This window comes from Lutjanus erythropterus, chromosome 2 (genome assembly GCF_056507025.1).
Source record: "Lutjanus erythropterus isolate fLutEry1 chromosome 2, fLutEry1.hap2, whole genome shotgun sequence".
Lineage (NCBI taxonomy): Eukaryota > Metazoa > Chordata > Actinopteri > Lutjaniformes > Lutjanidae > Lutjanus > Lutjanus erythropterus.
The window spans coordinates 9,539,475-9,562,506 of NC_139318.1; the positions used below are offsets into that span (position 1 = coordinate 9,539,475).

Here is a 23,032-nt window from a genome sequence, read left to right on the forward strand (position 1 = left end):
TCAGGTGTGCAGAGACCTTCTCAACATTATATGAAGAGTTGTGAAAGATGAAATGCTTTAATGCGCTTAAAAAACAATAAATAACAAAAACAAAAGAAAAGGGAGCAAGTGGGTAAATTGTTAGGTGAGATATGACAGACAAAAACATTGTTGTCTTGTGTGCTGTGATGTTTTCTTCTATAATATGTTCATATTTAACATAACATTTCAGAAAACTTGTAATACAAAAAATAATTGTCTTAATGTAAGTAATCAACTGGGGAAGTTTCACAGCGATCAGTATTAGTTCATGTTTTTTCTGAGTCTTATTTGGTGGATAGGTGTCACTATCACAACAATGTCATGACGTGAAAGAGTCCTCATGAATATTTATGACTGGAAAATTATGTAATTTTTAATGCATAGTTGAAATGTTTTGTCATAACAACTTTGACATTAATCAAGACAGAAGTGTATTTGCCATGATAACTTGACATTATCAAACTTAAAGAAACTGTTGAAAACAACATAACATTATACTATTATATGTGTTGGTTGTGGTTTGACACTGGCTGTTATGGGACCTTTATAAGCATGTTATGAATATTCTCCTTAACCTTTAGTAAACTTTTACATTTTAGACTTGTCATAAACGTTATAAACCCTTTATGACGGCTGTATACAGTACCAAGGTGATTTAGCTTACAGAGTAAGTTGATGTACAGATAGCAGTTAGCTAGTTTACTTGTTGCTTAAGTAGACTAACTGCTGTGTTAATGACAACAGATTCCTTCATATTCATGTCAGGTGTTATGACATTATGACAGTGTAATTACAGTCTTATGCACACCCCTTCAACTGAAGTGTTACCTTTAGTTTTTGTCTAAAAATATATGGAATTCTGCATTAACTTCAAAGGCAGTTTCTCAAATGTAGTTTTTTTTTTTTTTTCTCATGCTCATTCTCACGCATACACAAACCTTTCCATTTTCATTTATATTTGTCAGGTTTTTACAGAGGGGTTCGTTTACATATCATTCATCGCCTGATTTATAATATTTTATTCCAACAAATATGGCAAAAATTTATTTTTTTATGACTGTTGAGTTTTTTTTCCTGATTTATGTAGTGAAAAAAGGTCACAATAAACTTGGCTTTGACCAATGTTCAGATTTCTGTTGTGGAAATGTATGCAAATCAGTGGATATTTAATTAGAAAATGCCTCATTCGAAAATTTCAGAAAACTTGCAATACAAAAAATAATTGTCTTAAAGTAAGTAATAGACTGAGGAGGTTTCATGGTGATATGCATTCGTTAAAATCCCATTCATCTTTAGTGGCTTTCCTGAAGAAAAGTTAGTTATATTTAAATCCAATGTAGTGTGAATGCATTATTGAACATCAAGTGAAGAAACCTGCATACTTCTTACTTAAAATATGTGTAGTATTTCTGTGGTGGTATGAAAGCAAACTCCTGAGGTCTGTTCCTCTTGTAATAGTTATAGAGTAAAACAGATTTTGTAGATTTTGTTCGTCAGCTCAAGTCATGCTGCCCACTATGAACAGCAGGAATTATTACAGTGACCAATATCTTGTTAAGTGTACATATGGCAGCCTGAGTGTTGTATTACTGCAAGACTGACTTTCAAATCCACAGAATCCAAATTTTGAACTACATCATATTGTCTTTTTCTGTAAGAAGCTCTGTCCAAACTGCATCTCTCTCGCTGCGATGTAATTCAGCTTCTCCCCAGAGAGCTATAATTGTTATGTTGCAGAATTAGCTCTAAGTAGCTTCCCCCCGCCACTGATTGCATGTGTGGAGAGACACGTCCAGCTGTTCGCGCCGTTGCCAAAGAGCCGAGGACCTCCAATATGGCTACCAGAGGGTCCATTACGGACACCTGAAGGCCGCATTCGTGAAAACTGCCGCGGCTCAGGCGAACCTGGCTGAGTGATGACAGAGTATCTGAGGCAGATGTGACCCATGCGGTGAGAACCCCTCACGCTGACACTCTCCACTCCCTACTATCAACCATCAGACATGATTACAGCTCTCGCTCCATGATCCAGTGCTTGTCTGAGCCCACTCCTTTGATTTCTCATGATTCTCTCCTGCGGGCCGAGGTAATCAAACAAGACGCCCCGGCTCAGACAGAGACTTGACCCTGGCGCGACATTTGTTACACTCAGACCGCAAATGGGAGCAATTTGTCAAACATCTTCTATTTTATTCAGAGGGAATGAGGACGTTTCACCAGGAGCTGCTTTCTCTTGAGTCATATTTTACTGCAGCTGGCTGGAGGTAAAAGCAGAGATTTATTCAGTCGTGTGTTCGTCTATGGGGGCAAATACAAACAGTAACATGGATATCAAGAACATTACCAGCATGTAAGAAAGTAAAGCAATTTAATGACATCAAAAAACACCAATTAACATTCTTAACATGCAATGACTTCATTTTTTTTTACAAAACATTGCAATTTTTTTCTGAATATGGTGCTAATGTTAATGCAGAACGACATAATGGTTGTGTTGTGAATGGCAGTATATTGAAAGTAAGGCTGGTTAAGACTGATGTAACAGTGAATGAAGGATACTGTAGGAAGATGTCAAATGTCATGACACCTGATGGCAGTAATCTGATTACCAAAAAAGTCTAATCCATTACAGGTACTATGCGCTTTCTTCTTAAAGGGACACGCCACAATTTCACGCATGAAAATAATTGGTTATTTATCATGAAGTACTATCCAATGTACAAACACTATTGTATAATGTTCTATGGCTCCAGAGTAACATTGTAAAGTAAAAAAAATGACCCTGATGATGTCATAGCGATGTCACTGGGGTTATATCACTTCAAACGTTGAGACTACAAATTACTGCATTACAAACTATTTTTTTATGGTTTTTTTTTAACATGTCTCAAGTCCTTCAATATCTTGGAAAGAAATAGCCTACTAAAACAATGGAGCACAACTTTAAAGGAATAATTCAATGTTTTGGGAAATGTGCTTATTCATGTATAAGACTGTTTGTATGCTTAATATAAGCTACAGCTAGCAGTCAGTTAGCTTAGCCTAGCATAAACACTGGAAACAGTGGAAAACAGCTATCCAGGCTCAGTCCACAGGTAACAAAGTCTGCTTACCGACACATTTAGGTTAGCATTCACTTAGCTTAGCCTTGCATAAAGACTGGAAATGCAGGAGACACAGCTAGTCTGTCTCTGTCAAAAATCTGCTTACCAACACATTCAAGCTGGCAGTCTGTTAGCTTAGTTTAGCTGAAAGGCTGGAAACAGGAGTAAGCAGTTGTGTCCACAGTTAAAAAAATCTGTTTATCAGCACATTTGCTAGCTGCAAATTCACTAATATCTGTATTACCTTGTTTGTTTATTCAGCAAAAAATCCCAAAATGTTTAAGCAGTGTTTATCCATTTTACAAGGACTATTTCTTGGCTGTAAATACTATTATTAATATTTTGTTTTTTATACAGATGAAACAAATGAAATATACTTAATAAATGAGCTTTAGCAGTCCTGGTACAATTTGTTGCCTTACCCCTACCTTGTTACCCTATTTCCTGTCTTTATTCTAAACTAAGCTAACTGTCTCCTGGCCGTAGCTTCATATTTACCGTACAGAAAGTGTGGTATGAATATTCTCATCTAGGTCTCAGTAAGAAAACCAGTATGTTTCCCAAAATATCAAACAATTGTTTGAAAGACTATGTGGCTACTTATATTATTTAACTAAATTGTGTTTTCAGATAAGCTTTATTTGAAATATCAAGTATCTGAAACATTTAAAATATTTTGTCTGTAAACTTGATTGAACTGTAATTGTACTTGTAGTTTTAACACATATTCTGATAAAAAAAAAAAGACTGAAAGGGAATAATTGATTTATACAAGTTATTATGATGAGATAAATAGTAAAGTGTAATGGATTACATTTTTGAAAATCTCTCGTACAGCAGTGATGTGTAATGGGCTGTTATAGTAAGTACAGACTGAGGTTCGTGATTTAAACTGTCCAATGAATCTAAATGCTAAACAAGACATAATAACTAAATTATACTTTCTTCTAACATCACAGGGAGATTCATGACTCAGGGTTTATGATATGTCAGGATATGTAAATGTCCTTTGTTATTCTGTCAGGTATAAAACCACTGGGAAAAATAAGTTAATAGGCAACCTTTATACACATCTTACATCATATTTAATGAATCCATTTCAAATATAAAAGGTCAGTAATATTTGCTCCAATTGAAAAATATCAACTTGATATCCCCACGAATCTGTGGTCTGCTACAAGATGACATCGGAGGCAAAGCTGCGTATAATGATGTGCAATGGAGAGTGAAACATTTGTACAAACAGCACTGCAGCTGAAGTAATGGAGATAGAAAAAAAGAAAAATCCAAGCCCTCTAAACTTTTTTGTGTAATAATAATTATAAAAAAAAGACACTCCGCACATACAATATACACTATATATACACAGTATTTAGTAATGGTCATTCTGTTGCAACTTGACAAAACAGAGCTTTATAAAATGAGGGTGGCAGTGTGCAGTTGGCAATGACGCATTACATTTGACACAAAACTTGTGCTAGCTAGGATAATGTCTGTTTCCTCTTTCATTTGTTCCTCCCAGCAGGTTTAATGGAAACGGTGTCCGGGGGACAGCGGATGGCGGTTTTCCGCTCCTCATGCCGGGGTCTGAACGGTGGCTTTGATCTCAGCGGACACCCTCTTCTCCTTTCGCCCGGCGTACTCGCCGATAAAGGAGCCGTCCTCGTTGAACTGGACGTCCTCGTCGCCGTAGTCCACCAGGCTGTCCCCGCTGTCCCCCGCTTTGATCTCTCTGCTCAGCGAGTGTTGGCTGCCCTTCAGTGGCTTCTCGTCGTTGTCGCTACAAGAGAGGCACAGTGGATTTAGAATCACCTCATTTCACCCATGGCTTCACTCTATGGCTTATTGGAGAGGACGGGGTGGGGTGCAGGCTGGAGCTATCACTGCCTCTACCATGAGCCTCTGTGACTGACATTAGCATTTACCTCTGGCTGACCAATGGGAAATAATCACACAGACGCGCATGCTGAGACAATATCAATCATTACGCTACACGTGCATCAATGCATGTGACAAAGTGACGACTGGAAGACAAATGTGATATTAAGGGGACATTGAACTGGTGCTGGGTATTTAGGCTGCACATGCTGTGGTCCTTCAAAACTGCAAGGCTACCAAACATTGTGAGCTTTTATTAGGTTCATAAGGAACTTTCTGGACCCTGGAGCCGCTTACACCAACTGTTGGTGAGGTCAAACCCAGCCTTGTTATATCATTGATAGAAAGCAGAGTGCCAATCAATCAATTAAAACAGGTTGCACCACACAAATATTATGCAGGAATTAGTTCTGAAATATTTATCATTAATATTTAAAGGAGAAATCTGTTATATAGTTAGTCCATCAGAGATCAAGGAAACATGTTAAGTTGAAATACTCGCTTCACCTGACATGGACAGTACAGCGTGTCCTCCTTTGAAATTTCCACTCCGCAGTGGAATCCTCCATTTCACCTTAGCTGGAGTTCAAATTAATGCCAAATTTTCGCTGAATGAGTGAGTGTCTGTTTTTGAACCGTAAGAAATCATTTATGATCTTGAAGGAGACAGAGATGTTTATAACGGTTAAAATCGAGCCAAATGTTAATGGAGTTTGTCAGCCACTCAGCTCATTGATAGCGCAGAGTGTGTGTTTTCAGAGCAGTGGGCTCTTGTTGTCAAGATAACGGGCTTAACTTCACGCTGGAAGACGACTGACAGTTATAAAAAGCTGATCAACTTACAGTGGAGGACTCATCGCTGCTTTTTTTAAATTTTTTTTTTTTTGTCAATTTACGAGTGTGCGCACATTGTGTGCTCCGACTGAACTCCTGCAGCCTGCCTGTGTCTGCCCTGTCTGGGGAGACACAGGCAGAGTAGGTGGGGGAAAAACAACTTGCTTCAACCGTGGATTGTATACAAAACAGGATTACAACCTATTTAATATACAGTCTATGGCTCCAACTTGGTATTTGGACTGCTGTACTCATTTTTGTATGTGCAATTGCTACATATTGCCCCTGTAAGTGTCAGATGCAACTGTTGTGCAGCAAAATGTACAAACTACAAATGCTAATGTTAGCATTATATTGGAAAGAAGACAGACGTCTCTATGGCTGATATCTGCAAACGTCTGCAACTCACCCCGACACTATCTACATAGATAAATAGCACTGCAGGTAAGAGGAAAAATATGTATTTTTGAACTGTCTCTTTGATGGTGGAAATGAACCTAATAAATCATGAGTCTGAAATTAGCAAGTGGTTACAAAAAAGTTTATGAGGACTTTAGACACAAACTTCGAGAAACATTTATTAATAGCTGGTGCAACCTGCTCCTGCAGTCAACATGACAACTTATAAATCCTGTCACACTGAGCCACTTTTTCGACTTCGTCACATCAGCATTTGTTGTGCTGTGCAGATCCCACTGATTGCAGAATTACACTGGGGCTCATACTGCGGTAGACTGTTATGAATTGGACCACTAAAGGATTAATGAAACGTGCCCAGATATTACTGCCCTGGAGATGAGCTGCTTTCAATTACACTGATTGGTTTTTAGCCTCCTGCTGTGTGCTGGGCAGCCTGCGTTTAGCTCCATCCGGACAGAAAATGGCAACATGTGAACGGCCCTGCGGCTCCCTTTATGATGCAACGTCTATCACAAACACCAACACAACACTGCATCTAAGCTCACAATGTCCTATAAAGGGATGCTGGCACTCCGACTACTCTGATGTGTAAACAGCTCAGGGATGCTACTGCTGTTTATCACATACTTTCCAGTTACTCAGTCCATCATATGTCTTGAACAGGCTCCACGTGAACCTCGTGCACGCTGGGTTGTCTTTTCAGCGAGAGGAGAGATGCAAAGAGAATTACTGAGAGAAGAGGATGGAGACGACCGCCAGCAGAAGAGAAATTCATAACACTGTTGCACGTGAATTGCAGTGAGGTGGTGAAATAGTGCTCCGAGGGCGCGACGCTTACCTGTATTCACAAAATGTGTCGTCATTCATGCCCTGGGACTCCACGTCTGGGTGAAGGTCCTCTTTTTCTTTTACTGCTCGCAAAATGAAGAGAAGATATCAGTGATTTCCACAAGAGACAGCTGCCAATGAAGATCACTGTGTCCCCTGACTGTTCAAATGCCGTTTGAATAAGTTTGAGTCTCAGTTCCTGATCCCCCGCACTTATTCAATGAATGAAAGATCAGTGCAAGCCTTAGAAGAGATTGCAAAATGTCAAAGAAATGTTTTAAAATACATTTTACATCATATTTCTAAATATGAATCACCCATTCTTGAGAATTGGGACAAATCGTGTCCTAGCAAAAACTACTTAAAAAATTATTAATGCCAGCACACAATTCCATTTTTTGGGATGAAAATTTATTCTTTAAGGATTTAGATATATGTGAAATGTAATTTATAAAATATTTTGGTGTGCTTTGATTTTTTAATTTCTAAACTTGCTCTGTGCCAGACAACACCCTTGTCCCAGACAAGAATTCACAACTTCAAACAATTTATAAAATGTGTTAAAAGCCACAAAATCTCAAGCTAAGAATACCTACTGATAACAGAGGTGTAAAATGTGCTATTATAATCATCTTTGTTTTAAAATTTTTAATGAAAATGCTGGCCCTTTAAAGTTGTGTCATAGATTTCTTGTCAGCTTTTCACAAAGGCTGATTTAATCAGGCATATAAAGTGTTAGCTATACCCTAACCCTCCTCTTTCGCACTCCCTGGTTTTAAAAAAATGGTGGGAATGTTGCTCAAGCTTTCTATTTTCCCAAAAATCCATTTAATAATATTGCTCAGATGTGTCTCGACCATAACATGTCAACTCTGTAAGCCTTCTAAATAACAATTATGGTTTACAAATGTGAATTTTGATTAGCATGAAGAGAACTCTGAGCAACTTTAAGAAAATAAAATGAAATGCAATGCTGTGAACTGACGAAATTGAACATTTTGTCAACTTGGTAAGACGTCAACTCTGTCAGATTTTCACAAAAACTTGATTTAATCAGGCATAAAAAGTGTTTGTTATAACCTAAGGACCCCTCTCTCACTTCCTGGTTTTAGAAAAAGGCGGGAATAATGCTAAAACACTGCTACTGTATCTCAACCATAACATGTCAATTCTGTAGCCCTTCTGAATCAAAACTAAATATTAATTATGGTTTAAAATGTGTATTTTGATTAGCATTAAGAGAACTGCTCACTATGACTATGCTGTGAAAAACACAAAAGTAACTTTTTGTCAATTCTGTGAGATGTCAGCTCTGTAAGTTTTTCCATCTGCCAAAGCTTATGTCTACATTTAATAAAAACTGTAATCACTAGGACATTGGCTGATTACAAGGTTTAATAGCCAAGAGTTTGATCTTTTAAAATATATCATTTATTAAGAGTTCAATTTAAAAACCCCTCAAAATGCAGTGTTGTCCCAATTCTCAAGAATAAGAGAATAATAATAATAATGTCTACTTTGATATAAAAATCAAGCTTTAAGGTGCATGCAGTATTTTTATCTTCATGTTCTTTTTAAACATATGTTGAATTTATGCTAAAAATAAGAGCGCACAACTGAAAATATATAGCTCTGCATGCGGTGTGACAGAAAAAGGCACATGGCTCTGGCAAATGAAAGAAAAGGTTGCCGGAGCTACGGGTGATAATGAGAACTTAATGAGAAAACAAAGGACAGAGCTGCGTCTCGCTCTTTTTTCTGCTGACGAGCAGAGCGATCGCTGCCCAGACGACAACCTGATGGCCATTAGCTGTGAATAATAAAGCCGATAAGGGCTCTCATGTCCCCAACAGGACGAATAACATTGAGATACCACGGAGCTTATGTCATCATTCCCCTGCTCAGCCACCCCGTGTGCAAGCATTTGCATTTAGTCTCGCTGTGGGCTGCACTTAGTTTAGACTGTCGCTGGAAAAAGCTGCGTGTCTAAATAATGCAAAATTCAAAAAGCTGGACATGGAGCAGGAATGCTCATTTTCCTATCAATACACAAACCCTTTTTCATGTATGAATTTGCATTAAAATTATTTTGTGGCCTCAAATAAAAAAACATATCAGCTTACATATTCCTGTAATGGCTTCTAGGATGATTGATAATTTCTTTCATAGCAACAAAAATGGAAATGTAATGAAGCTTGGAGCAGCAATTAGTATTCAAAGCAGGGTGATGATGTGTGTGTGTGTGTGTGTGTGTGTGTGTGTGTGTGTGTGCTTGTGAGCGAGCACCTACCTGAATACTTCCCTCCTTTATTTCTGTTGACAAAGCAGGCGATCAACACAATGAGTGTGAGGAGAGCGATGGCGCACATCAGGCCGATAAACCAGCCCTGGGTGGATATTCCTCCATGGATGCTGGCCAGGCCTGCGGAGAACAAAACCCGGTGACTTTGACACGCCTTGGCCTTTTCATCAGGACACTTGATTGAATGTTTACAATCGACAAAGCCTATCTGATGCAAAGGCAGGAGGTGGCAGGGCCACGCCGCCGCTGCTGGAAACGCTCCAATATTAATATTAAACAGCTAATCCTGCTTGTCTAATTAATCAAGTAAGGAACGCTGTACAAATGTAATTCCTCTCAGCGAGTCCGCGCGGCTAAATTAAATCCTAGTGACACCGAGAAGGGCCACACGCCGCGGCTTGAGTCAATGCTCAAGGACACGCCGGGTGTGCCTGCACTCTGTTCAATGAGAGGTCAATTAGTTTTGCCTGCTTTTCTTTCTTTTCTTCGTTTGAACTTGAGCTATTTTTGGTTTCCCTCCTCACCTGTAGACCTGGTCGAGATAACGTCCTCAAATATACTAGAATTATCAACCCGGCTGTTAGGAATAAGGCGAACAGTGTACTCTGTCCCAGGGTCCAGCCCATCAATGATGTGGAAAGTCTTAGAGGTGTTTAAGGCCTCTGATATCTTCCAGAGACCATCACCTGTGCAGAGGGTGGATGATCAGGATGAGTTAGTACTCAAAAAAAACACTAAGCTAGTGGTAGCACTTTATTTGCTGGAGGGTGCATAAGACTGTCATAATCATGTCATGACACCTGTCATGAACATGAAGGTGTCTTTATAAATGTTAATCAGTGTTGTTGTTAACTGTAATTCAATTCATGTCATTTTAAATATAAAGTTGACATTCTTTGAGATGTCTTTGTTATGACAACTTGAAATTAACCAAGACAGCATAACCTGCCAATGTCTTTGTTATGACAACCTGACATTAACCAAGACAACTTCATCTGTCTTTATCATGACTTGACATTGTCAAACTTGACGTAATGTTTGGCTTCACCTTTTAACATTACATTAAACTATGTGTTTGGTTTTGACACTGGCCATCATGAGACCATTATAGGTGTGTCATTAATATTTTTCTGGACATCAAATAAAGTGATACCATTTGGACTCATCATAAAGATGTCATTAAATGTTGTAAGGCCAAATTGATGACAGAGTCCAGTACTATGGTTATAAGGTGTTTTAGCATACATTGTTACCTGATGGACAGAGAGTGGTTAGCTAGTTTACTTGTTGTTAAAGTAGCCTAACCACTGGACAGACCAGACCCATCAAAAAAACACGTTGGTGCTTTATTTCCTGTTGTCAAACTGGCTACTGTCAGACAGAGACACTGACACGTTATGTTGTCTTGGTTAATGTAATGTTGCCATAGCAAAGACATTACTGGCTTGATTCTTTTCAAATTGTCATACCAAAGAGATCTCGAACAATGTCAACTTTGTTTCACACCATCACTGACCAAATGACACATAATGACAACAGTCATTAACATGACTCCATAATATGGTTATAATAGTGTAATAACAGTCTTATGCACAACCCTTCAAATAAAGTGAACTAAACTAGTAGATCTACTGAAGGTATGAATGAAAAGACATGACGGACCACACAACACATCTAAAGTAATGAGATGTTTGACGTACAGAATCTACTTAAATTCACTCTAACAACAAACAGAGAAAATATGAGCTTACGGTTGTTCATATATGCAATATAAAACTCTGTGAGCTCTCCCCCTGATATCCAGCTGATATTTGCAAAGCTGTCACTAACAGCTGAGCTAACATTCAACAGGGCCGGGGCTGATGCAGACATGAGAGAAGATGGGAGAGGAGAGAAACGGCAGAGAAGGGTTAGTAAAGGACAAAGCAGATCAAAGCCATCACGGAGGGGTTAGGAGTGTTGTCATTATGCGATGAAGGATGCTGCACTTCACCTTCTACAAAAGAGGTGAGCGGGCTCTTCTGTTGCCGAACACTAGCGTAAGGAGGCATCCATTACGTGTGACAGAGGGGGACATCGGGTGAATCCCACAACAATAAAAATGACAAGAGTAATGTAGATATGGAAATGAAATCACAGGTGGAGGCTGTGAAGCTGAATGGAGATCTTAAGGGAGATGTGCCATCAAAACTGTGTGATCATTTTTAAACGTTTTATATGTTCTTATTTTATATTATTATCATAATTATTATATCACAGAAAGATATTTTACACACCCACAGTTGTCAACACTAGTTTAGAAATTGTCAGTTATACTAAGGGACTGGGGATTTTAGAAATACAGGACTGAGTGGAGATGCACCTATCCACTTTTTTTTAGTTTTCATCCAATTCAGAAACCTGAATTTAGATATCTGCCAATACTGATACTGATATCAATTCTTTGTTCATTATTATTATATATATTATATATATATAATATATATAATATAATATATATTATTATTAAATGTAATTGTATTCTAAAGCAATCTATGGTGCTTTCATGGTCCAGTGGAAGCTCTGCTTGTACATCTAGCTTGAATGAATTCTTAAACATGAAAAATATAGGGACAACTGAATGTTTTTGTAGACCTGCTTAATGGTTAATTGATAAATTGATTTGTACTACAATATTTTTATGATGGTCTTGAAATTGCATTAGTACATACTGATAATTCATAAAAACATTAGACTATGGATTGTGGATCGGTACATGGATGACGTCCACCACAGAAATAAGCCTTCTGGCTTTATCGTGTTTTCATCCTCCATGATATTTAATGTAGATAATGACGTCCAGTGTTATATATGTTGACATCAAATAAATACATTTATTTATTATTCAACAAGGGAATTACATAAGTATCCAGAACCAGTACCTTGACTGGATCAGATCAGTCCCAGCTCTCATACTGAGGTCAAATTACATTATTACAACTTTTGTGTTATTCATTTTATTTACTGCATTTTATGTCATGTGTATCTCCCTATATGATGACTTAATAATTCTGGTGGAAAAACACCAGGTATGTTTTTTAAACGGTATTCCATTCAATATCTTTTGCCTTATAACAGTCACATTTAAAGATGTTCATACTAATGATTATTTTCTTTATTCTTAAGGATGTAACAATATATTGAATATCACGATATCTCGATAAAAATGTCTGAAAACAAAAATGGACTGTAATGATATCTACTGTGGTATTACATGGTTAATTATTTTACATTATTATTTACATTACTATTATTTATTTTACTTTAAGTAAAAAAAATATGCTGTGCACATCAGGTTTATTTATTATTGTTTTGTAATAATGCAATAAATATCGTATCATGGACCTTTTAGCGTATTATCGTGTGTTGAGTTTTTGGAATCTTTACAGCCCTAATAAATCTACTAATTATTTGTTGATTAATTGATGAATCATTTAGTCCATGAAAGGTCAGACAATATTGAAAATATTGTCTAGCCATGGTGCTAATTATACTCTTTCTCTGATGTATCCAATTATTGGAAAGCTCTGATGATCATATTTTTATTTGCTTTGTAAGAGTAAATTTCATTTCACGTGCTACGCTTCATCTGCCTCAGACATGTAATGTAATGTAGCCTTTTGATACCCAAGTGGGAAGAATAAAAATCTAATAATGTAGTGAATGATGTGCATCATTAGTATGGGGAAAGTAAGCTTAGACAGCAGCTGTCTAAGCCAGTCAACAAAGCACAATCCACTTCATTTCCCCATGGCAAACATGCAAATCTTCTGCTCTGTCTCCAGCTCAGGTGCATTATTTGCTCAGGTGATAATTCAGCACACGAGGACACCTGCGTCTGCGCTGCCCATCCCAACCGCTGCAAATGACACTCTCTGACTAATGTTGATGGATTAGTCTGCAACTACGATAATTCCAATCATTGGAACTGCGCGATGACTCCGACTGACATAGGCTCCCTGAACTAAAAATATCCCGAGGCAGGCTGCTGTGGTTTGTCACCAGCGCGCTCCTCAGCTTGCTATTAAATGCTGCAGAAAGCAGCTGCTCACCCAGCGGGGAGCTGATGCCCTGGAAGACGCCCCTTCAAAGTCAGGAGGCTTTTTTCATAAGGAGAGGCCAGAAAATATTCTGATATAGGGGCTTTCAACAGCTTCCACTTATCCACTTATCTCAGTGTCCTGTAAATATCACCCTCCCAGTATGAGCTCACACCTCCCCGCCACGGCCTCCTCACTATATTCTCTCCGCTCAGATGCTGCCCCGGACAAGAGCCTGCCCCAGAGCGGTGTTGCTGTTTACCCAGTTGAAGATTACATGGAAATGTCAGGTGGCTGCTGGGTCAATACACTGACGTGTACATTGGGGAACGGGGCCCAACAAATCAATCACTGACAATTAGACATATTTGTCGCTTTCAAGTGACTGCACTCTGCAGCTACAGCTACACTGTCTGGCTCGGGATATAGATCTAGTATCCTAGATTTCCCCCGTGGTACAGCAGAGAAATTAAAACCAGCTTTTTCATCAGGATCTTCTGTCAAACAATCAAATTGAGATGTTGCTCCACATTCCTTGTTTCCACTGGAAAAAAATGCATGAAATAGCTAATTAGCCCAAATATCGTGGCGGCTTTCTGCATCTTTGTTTTTGTCTTATCAGTTTATTTTGAGCCAACAGCGAACCAAATGAGTCCAGGGGGGTCATCATGTCACCTAGCAACTGCAAACATGTATTTGGTTTCATATTTTTCCCACATTTATTTCACTGTTTCTGTGATTTGGTCTCTGTGGTTTGATGCTCGTTGTGTCAGAATGTGCTGCGGCTCTACCTATGGTGGAACGAGTGGGTTTGGTCACTGGGGACTTTGGAGTGCTTGGAGGTGAGGGGGAAGCTGACTTGCCTGAAAAGAAAGACAGACCTTGTGGTTATCAACTGGAATAGAGCTCGGGGCGCTAAGTTCTACTGTTAGCACACATGCTATTTCTCTAAAATTAGTAACTAATCATGAGCACTACATGTCTACACTGAAACATCATCTAGAATCCAGAAAATACATCGCTAACTCTTCCCATTTAATGTATTACAATTCATTATAAACACACTCAAAATATATTATACTGTGGTTATAGCAATGTATAAAGTTTAAAGGACTCATAAATACTCATAATGCTTCAAAACAATAATCATGACAGATTACGATACCGCTGTATCATTAAAGGGACAGTTCATCTCAAAATCAAAACATCTATTTTTTTCTTTTACCTGCAGTGTCATTAATCCATCTTGATTATTTTGTCTGCCTTTTCTACAGTATAACAGAACTGGATGGCACTTGGCTTTTGGTGCTCAAACTCAACAGTAATGTCTTTTTCCAGAAATCATGACCCGGTTACTCAAAATAATCCACAGACCTTGCTGTGAGCAGTTTTACGTACAAACTTTTTTCTTTCTATTCAACTACACAAGCAGAAGGAAGCGTGCATCTGCTCATGGAGGAGAGGCTCGTCCTCGTCACAGGGTGGGATATGAATATTAATGCCGTCCTCCTCAGCTAAGCTGTAAACACTCATCCATGAGTAGATACACAGTAGTTTGGACATAAAAACATTGCTCTTGAGTTTTTCAAATTTAAGGAAAAGGAAAAAGATTTTCGATTTTAGGGTGAACTGCCCTTTTAAGTCTAAAGTCAGCACACTAAATTGATTTATTTGTTTAACAACTCATGACAGAATACTCAACACATTTCTTGATAAACAACTGAAAACTGAATGGTTACATTTCACCATAGCTGTAATATGTTATAATCATTTTATAATGCATTATAATAACAGAAAAATGCATTATAGTTGTGATTTTTTGTTCAGTGTTTTTCACGAGTTGAAAAGAGGGAATTACATCTAAATACAACCCTGCTGTATAATGATAAATAAATCAATCGTGTATCTTGATTATAAGCCATTAAAAATTGTTTTAGTGTATCACAACAATTCACTATGATCCTGGCCAGCAGTTATTAAGTATTCTGATCCTTGACCTTAAGTCAACTACCATAAATCATTATACACTGCTCTATGGTGTTAACAGTTACAATTGTATGAATATGAGTGCTTATAACTATAATTATACATTGCTATAAGGACAGTATAACACATTATAAGTGTGTTTACAGTGCATTATAGCCATGAGCATCAAAGAAAGTGTTTTGTTTATACTCAAGGTGAGATGTTGTGATTAATCATTTTCCTGTTTGAACATCATTAAAAGGAGAAAAGAGGGATGCGTGGCGCGTCTGATGCTCTTCCTGAGTTTGGCTCTTAAAGCATCATTTATTTCCCCAGCTTGAGTTAGACAAGTTCCACTCAGTCTGCTGTTGCTAGGATAAAAGTCAATATTCGTTTACAGTCACTAATGAGCCAAGATTAATATGAATTTATAATTGGGTTACTCATTATCATTGCTATTCGAGAGGAAGCCACAAACTTTATCTAAGAAGAAGTTGACATTTTTCTAATGAAAGGAGGCATCAGAGTGCTCTCTGCTGATGGCAAGGGCAAACAGCAGACAAGGTCAATTATCTGCAGAGGAGCCGGGTGTTTGGAGCTTTTTAATTCTGTGCAGGCAAAATAAAATGTGTCACTCGAAAAACCTGATGATTTATTCAGCCCTGTAGCATGCACACCTGTCCACATTTCTAAATCTAAAGCATGCACCAACTACCTAAAATGAAAATCAACACGCCATACAAACACACAGCAAACTTAGAAGTGCTTAATTTCAAAATAAGGTGTGTTAACCAGAGGTGGCAAGTAACTAAGTACAGTATAAGAATTACTGTTCTCAAGTAGATTTTTCAGGTATCTGTCTGTACTCTGCTTGAGTATTTATTTTTCTAACATGTTTTTACTTTTACTACCTGCATTTTAACACAAATATCTGCACTTTTTATTCCTTACAATTTTCAAAACAGGTTTATTACTTAAGTTTTAATGCATTTGACGGGAACTGACTATTTTGCAGCACTGTCTGCTGTCTTACACATGTGAAGACTGATTTCAAGCTAAATGGATGGGACAATAACACACAGAAAAGACAGTTCCTTGGTGTATCCATCCCGAAGGACAGATGTAGCAAGACACAAACGACGGAAAAAATGTAACAAGACGAAAAAGATGTAACAAGCGAAAAATGGTATAACAGTGAAAAAACATAGCAGACAAATAACAACATAAAAGACAAAAAAGACAAAAAGAAAAAACAATGAGAACGATGTAACAAGACAGAAATGATGTAACAAGATGATAAACGACTTAAAAGTCATAACAAGAAAAAAAACAGCAATGAAAGAAAAACACTGAAACAAGACGGAAAAGATGTGCAACATAAAATGTACACAAACGTAACAATGAAAAACACATGACAAGATTAAAAACATAAAAGATGAATAAGACAATTATGTAACGACGCAAACGATGTAGTGGACAACTAACAGCATAACAAAATGAAAAATGTAACAAAATGAAAAACAGTGTAAAAGTCAAAAATTTCATGAAAAGATGAAAAAATGTTACAAGCTGAAAAATAACGTACAAGTCATAACAAGACAAAAAAGACGAAAAATAATGAATCAAGACGAAAACTATGTAACAAAGTGAATTTGACGTAAAAGACAAAAAAGATTTAAAAAATTAAGACGAAAGATGAAAAAGATGAATTTGACGAACAACGACGTAACAAGACGACAAGACATAACTAAACAAAAAACAATGTAAAAGACGAAACAAGACGAAAAACAACGTAACAAGACCAAAAATGATGTAACGAGACAAAAATGACAACAAGATGAAAAACAATGTAGCACAACGAAAAACAACACAAAAGCCGTGACAAGACAAAAATTGCAAGATAAAAAACGACATGACACGACGAAAAACGATGCAAAAGGTGTAACAAAACAGAAAACTTATGTAACACTCGTCAATGGTGAAAAGGTGAAGTTCAATCAGTTTGCACACAAACGACTTTTTACATTTATACTTTGAGTACATTTCAGAACCTGTACTTTTTCTCTTTTACTTGAGTAAATAAGTCAAATCAGTACTTCCACTTTTACCCTTTTTTATAAACACAAGTATCTGTACTTCTTGGGTTAAGAATGTGATTTTTTTTTTGCCACCTCTGGTTTTAACAACGTTTCTTCAGAGCATTCTGAGGTGCGTGAGTGTGAGTTTGACGTGCCACAGTTTCTACATGAGCACAGGTCTACATACTGGGACGAACAGTGGAAGCCAAAGTGGAAGCTGCGGGAAAAAAAAAAAAAACAGAAAAGAAAAGAAAGAAAAAGACAGAAGGGACAAACAATGCATCGCTAAGCAGGCGTTTACACATTCACCAACATTTACAATACACACTGTATGATCAAAGGCAGTGCTCAAAGCGATGCACTTTTTAGTGGCGTGAGAGAAAGCAGGCAGAGGACAATTAACGGGAACAACACGGACATGTACACACATAGAGATAGCACAGCTGCCATGAATAACTTTCATGCTCATATCTGTAAGAGTCTCCCACATACACATGTAATAGCACCGACAAATTGCAATTCAGAACATAAAAAATGAGTCCTTCTCCCAGTAATCATTTTCACTGGCTTTTCAGCATGCAAATAAACAACCCCTAAGAGCCAATTAAGTTTCTTTCTGTGATTGTAAGGATTCCTCCAGTAAACACTAAGTAAATCGCTTGCATATTCAACACCTGCAGTGTGTTTCAACATTAAGTTGAGCTTTTTGTTTTTGCATAACTCGACTTGAGTGACACGCTGGATTTCTTCAGGGGGGTGCATTTGTATTAAAAAGCGCCACCCAATTATTTATGCTGACAGTATCTGTGGCTGCAGTCCATTTCACTGACACTCAGGTGAATCCGCACGCACTTTCCTGTTTCATTTCCCATCCAATCACTCACGCCGCCGCTCGCGAGCCCGCGGAACCCTGACTTGAGTCGTAGCCAGCTGAAGTGTGGCATGCAGTCCTCAACAAATGATATGTAATTGAAAAGAAAAGATTACATGCTACAAGCTGCCTCATTATGATTACTTACCCACCAACTCTTTCATGATTACACAATTCCAGTATCAAAACCTTCAGTTTCCCTCCTGCTCAAAGCAATTTTCTTTCTTAGCTGATTGTTTCATAGCTCACGCTCTCCGTCCAATCAATAAGCACTTGCTCTCTCATGACAGTGACAAATGAAAACCTCCACTACACCCATATGAAATTGTTTATCCACAAAAATTACTTACATGGAGATATGAAAAGCTTGGCTGCCCAGGCATATATCATATTCCACTAGTTCAATGCCATTTTGGAAATAGTGAAAAGGCTTCGTCGCCCGTTTCACTTCAGTTCTGCACCTCAAAGCTTATCTGTGTTCTCATTGTCTCCACTGGCAAGCGACACACTCAACCACCCACCCACACACACGCTCTGCCTAACTGAATGCTCTCTGGAGCCTCCATCACTCACGTGTTTCTAGAGTGGTGGTGCACTCCTCGCTGACGACGGGGCCACAGCCCACCGTGGTGCAGGAGCGCAGGTAGAATTTGTACTTGCTCACGGGCTCCAGGTCGCGCAGGATCCACTGGGTGGTGTCGGGGTTGCTGATGTCGACTGTCTGCAGTGGCCCCACTTCCTCTGTGTCGTTGACTGCAAGAATGCAAAAATAGGGGTTAATGCTTAAGGTTAGAGTCAACAAACGACAGTGTTAATATTTTGAATAGCACTTTATTTGAAGGAGTGTGCATAAGACTGACATGACACTGTCATAACAATGTAAATTTAGCAATTATTTTTTTCCGATTATGGAAGTAGGCAAAGAACATCTTTGCAGCTAGCATGTTCTGCCTCTGGCCAGACTGTGAGATCCCAGTGAGCACGGCTGGACTGGGACTGAACACAACTTCTGAGCCGGACAGTGGCCAGTTTGACAGGGAATACAGTACTGAGGTGGTTTTCTTGCTGGGTTTGGTTCCTGACACTCTGGGGCTGGGTCAGCTAATTAGGCGGCTAGCTCCATGGTTAACCAGCTAACTACCTATCATCAGCTGCGGTCAATAGCAGATAGCCGTTAGCCTCCTTTAGCAACACAACTAGCTATCTGTGCATGGGGTATTTCTGTAAATCACCTTGGTACTGTACTCTGTTGTCAAAGTGGCCTTATAACATTTAAAGATGTTTATAACAAAAGCAAAATGTATCACTATATTTGAGATCAGTGAAACTACTGATTAAACAGTTAAACAGTCAATGTCAAAACCACATATGATGGTATAATGTTAAATAAAGCTTACATTAAGTTTAAGCTTGATGTCATAACAAAAAATGTTGACTTGATTTACGTCAAATTGTCATAACTAAGACATCTAAAAGTGTGTCAACTTGCATTGATCACATGACTCTTAGTGACAACAGTCATACATTCATAAAGACTTCTTGTTTATGACAAGTGTCATGTCATGGTCATGATGATGTCATGTCAGCCTTATGTGCACTTCTTCAAATAAAGTGTTACCATATTTTGCAGGGGGATCAGATTGGGAAGGTAGCAGTAAATAAATGCAGGAAATGACCTAAAGATTACTTTGCAATTACATTGCAAAAGTGGGGAAAAAAGCAACACTTACAGTCTGTATACCCTGTTAATGAATTAATAATTAGGTTAATAAGGGAGTGCTTATTGGACATGTTCAAATCATTGTTCTGATGGTATTAACTGTCACTAAAAGAGAACACCTAGTGCAGTAGCTCCTGCCTTTAGTCATGTCCTGTAACTAGACTGTAAACACATTAAAAAAGGGGAAAAGACAGGACTTTTTAAACACAATCCTTTCATAAAACTGTAACAAGGGAACTTTCTCCTACATATTTAACTCCTTCTCCTCAAAGAGTAACTTGACACAAAATAATTTTTTTTTGACTTAGTTAATTACCTAGCCACATTTTGTAGTATTTATTGCATCAGAAATGATTTTCTTCTTTCATTTAGTCTTTAAAAGGATGCCCTTCGCCAGCATTTTGTTTGTGGTGCTGACTCCAAAGTCACATATTTCCCATTCTGAATAGGTACACCGGCTGCACACACACAAATCTTCAGAACAAAGTTCACTAATTTCAGTGTCACCACATTAATCCTGGCCCCCGTCAACAAACATGAAAACATTTCAGGCCAGTGAACGTTATAAGAGCATTAAGTTTTTCTTTTCCCGGAAAAAACAGCAATGATGTTCAAGCTAGAATGGTGTATTAAATTGCTCTTTATTGTCAAGGCTTCTTTCTTATTTCCAATTTCTCCTGGTCACTTCCCTCCTAACCCTGTCATACCCTGTTACCAGGCAGTAATTACAGTTAGAACAAAGTGAACAAGTGCATACTATATTATACAATCCATATACCCTGCACGTACTGTACAGTACACTGTAATAAGGGAGTAATAAGAGGGTAGTACTGTCACCCCTGAATTACTCATGCATGTTTTTTAAAAAGTTAATGAAGATAGACAAAAAAACAAAAATGGAGTGATTCCTGTACTTTGCTACAGACTGAGATATTTAACTTTCAGCTTACAGTCTGTTTTGCAGCAAAAAAATAAAAATTCTCTGGCATTTCAAAATACTTCCAGCTGACAAACACAAGACATTTCAGCGATGCCAAAGAAAGCAAATGTCACTTGTCATTTAGCTTCCACAGTTGCTTTTTTGGCTTAAGCAAAAAACACAACTTGTCATTTTGCTTGTTTGGCTTAATAACCCTACAAACTGTTATTTTGCATTTAACAAATAAACAGATTGTATCCTGCGCATTAACAAGTAGGATTTATTGGTGCTGTCTCTGTCGACATTGTGATGGGATCTCATTTTTCGCTACGTAAAGCAGCCCCAGTAGGTAGGGGGGGGTGGCATTTATGTTCTTTGTAACAAAAACAAACACAGCAGGTGTTGAGGTGACCTTTGCTGTGAAAGAGGTGCCACGTCTCTCTGGTAGGAGGCAACAGAAACAATGACAAGAATGTATTGGTCTGCTTCTCTTTCTGCCTGGACACCGCCCACTGTTATCAGACATCACAACTTTTTTTTTTTGTTTTGTCTCTAGGGACAAAAACAGTCCACTTTTGCTAAATTATGCAATCCATGCTTCTACAGAGAAGAGGCCACGAGCACCATGTTTCTCTCTACCCCTGCGGACGGGTACTTTCTCGCTTATCCGGAAACAGCCAGGCCTGACAGCTGGTGCACATGATCTTATAGAGTGAACTGGCTGAAGGCTGCAGACTTTTGGCTCTTCCGCTGACTTCAGACAACAATATCTCCAAATACTCTGCTGCCCTGCTGGGCCAAATATGGTTGGCCTTGTTTAGTGTGAAACAGACCAAGACTCGCCAGCTCTGAAATCTGAGACTGACCCAACAGTTTGCATGAGTTCGGCTCAAATGGGAAGAAAAACAGAACGAATTCAAGCCAAGGTCATTTTCAACTCCCACTTGTGCAGATATTTCAGATTAGTGCAGCGCAAACTTCACTTAGTCCACTCTTTAATAAGTCGCTCTACAGTAGCTAAAGTATATAGTGGTCTTAAGTGCTGAAAAATGTGCCAAGATATAACTGCTCTCAGCTTCACCTTTATCACACACTTACAGCATCTTCGCCTTGTCAAGTGGTGTGACTAGCTCCCTGAGAGGCCGGCTAATAGTTGTTTAGTCTGTACTGGCCTGCTCTGCCCCGGGCTTTAGAGTGGGTTAGCAGCTCAGCTCTTTAAGGCACTGTGACCATGCCACCCACTCGATGGTGAGGATACCTTCAGGATACATTCAGCCTTTACATTCAGGAGCTTATTTACAAAGACATTATTGACAAAAAGTTTCTGCACAAGGTCGGTAGATGGCTATATTATCACTACAAAGTGTGCTGGTAGAGGGAAAACCTCTATCATGTCCACGTCTGCTGGATTTCTACATCTATCAATATGCTGATAAACTCTCTGGTCTTCTTTAGTGACACCTTGATCGACAGGTTTAATGCAGAAAATGTGCAGTTTGAAAGCAGGTTAGTTTTAACCCTTTCAACTCACGTGATACAGTTTGAGTTAAAAGTTGGACCCTCTCTTTTCACAGTCAAAAATCAGTCAAACAAGAGCAAATAAACATCATACTAATACTGTGGCAACCAGTTAAACTTGCTCTTTCCAGTGACATCAATGCCAGCTGTCCACAGTAGGTGAATGTCCAGAAATCTGCTTTGAAATATTGTCAAAACGGTGCCCCCTTTAACCGTAGATCCTCCTTACAGGAGGTGGAGGCAGAGGCTGCGCAAATCACTGCCTCATGTCAGTTCTGGAGTGAGCTGCAGCATGGCCGAACACACATGAAGATAATTTTTCTCCGCAACGGCCAACGTGTGATTCTGCAATGCTGATCTGTGTGAAATAACCTCATGAATTGAAAGCTTTTCATGTGATCCTGGATAAAAAGCGGTCCGACACCCTGTAAGATGATCTGCGAGGAGGGGCTTCCCTCCTGCCTGTCTGCTCTGCTCGTCTCTTTCTCTCTGTAG

General features: G+C 38.6%; 1 protein-coding gene across 2 annotated transcripts in view; it reads right to left on the reverse strand.

Moving 5' to 3' along the window:
* Positions 1–3,393: 3,393 nt before the first annotated feature.
* The window catches only part of chl1b (cell adhesion molecule L1-like b), a 108,474-nt gene continuing 88,835 nt past the window's right edge, over positions 3,394–23,032 (reverse strand). The window contains exons 24-31 of one of the 2 annotated variants that reach the window (XM_084727602.1): positions 18,954–19,133; positions 17,697–17,726; positions 14,258–14,329; positions 11,139–11,246; positions 9,912–10,073; positions 9,376–9,507; positions 7,096–7,168; positions 3,394–4,905 (exon numbers count right to left, since the gene is read on the reverse strand). In XM_084727602.1, coding sequence (XP_084583728.1) covers positions 4,701–4,905; positions 7,096–7,168; positions 9,376–9,507; positions 9,912–10,073; positions 11,139–11,246; positions 14,258–14,329; positions 17,697–17,726; positions 18,954–19,133 — 962 coding nt within the window. In that variant the 3' untranslated portion in view covers positions 3,394–4,700. The remainder of the gene's footprint in view (positions 4,906–7,095; positions 7,169–9,375; positions 9,508–9,911; positions 10,074–11,138; positions 11,247–14,257; positions 14,330–17,696; positions 17,727–18,953; positions 19,134–23,032) is intronic. The other variant, XM_084727612.1, reaches the window with a different exon arrangement.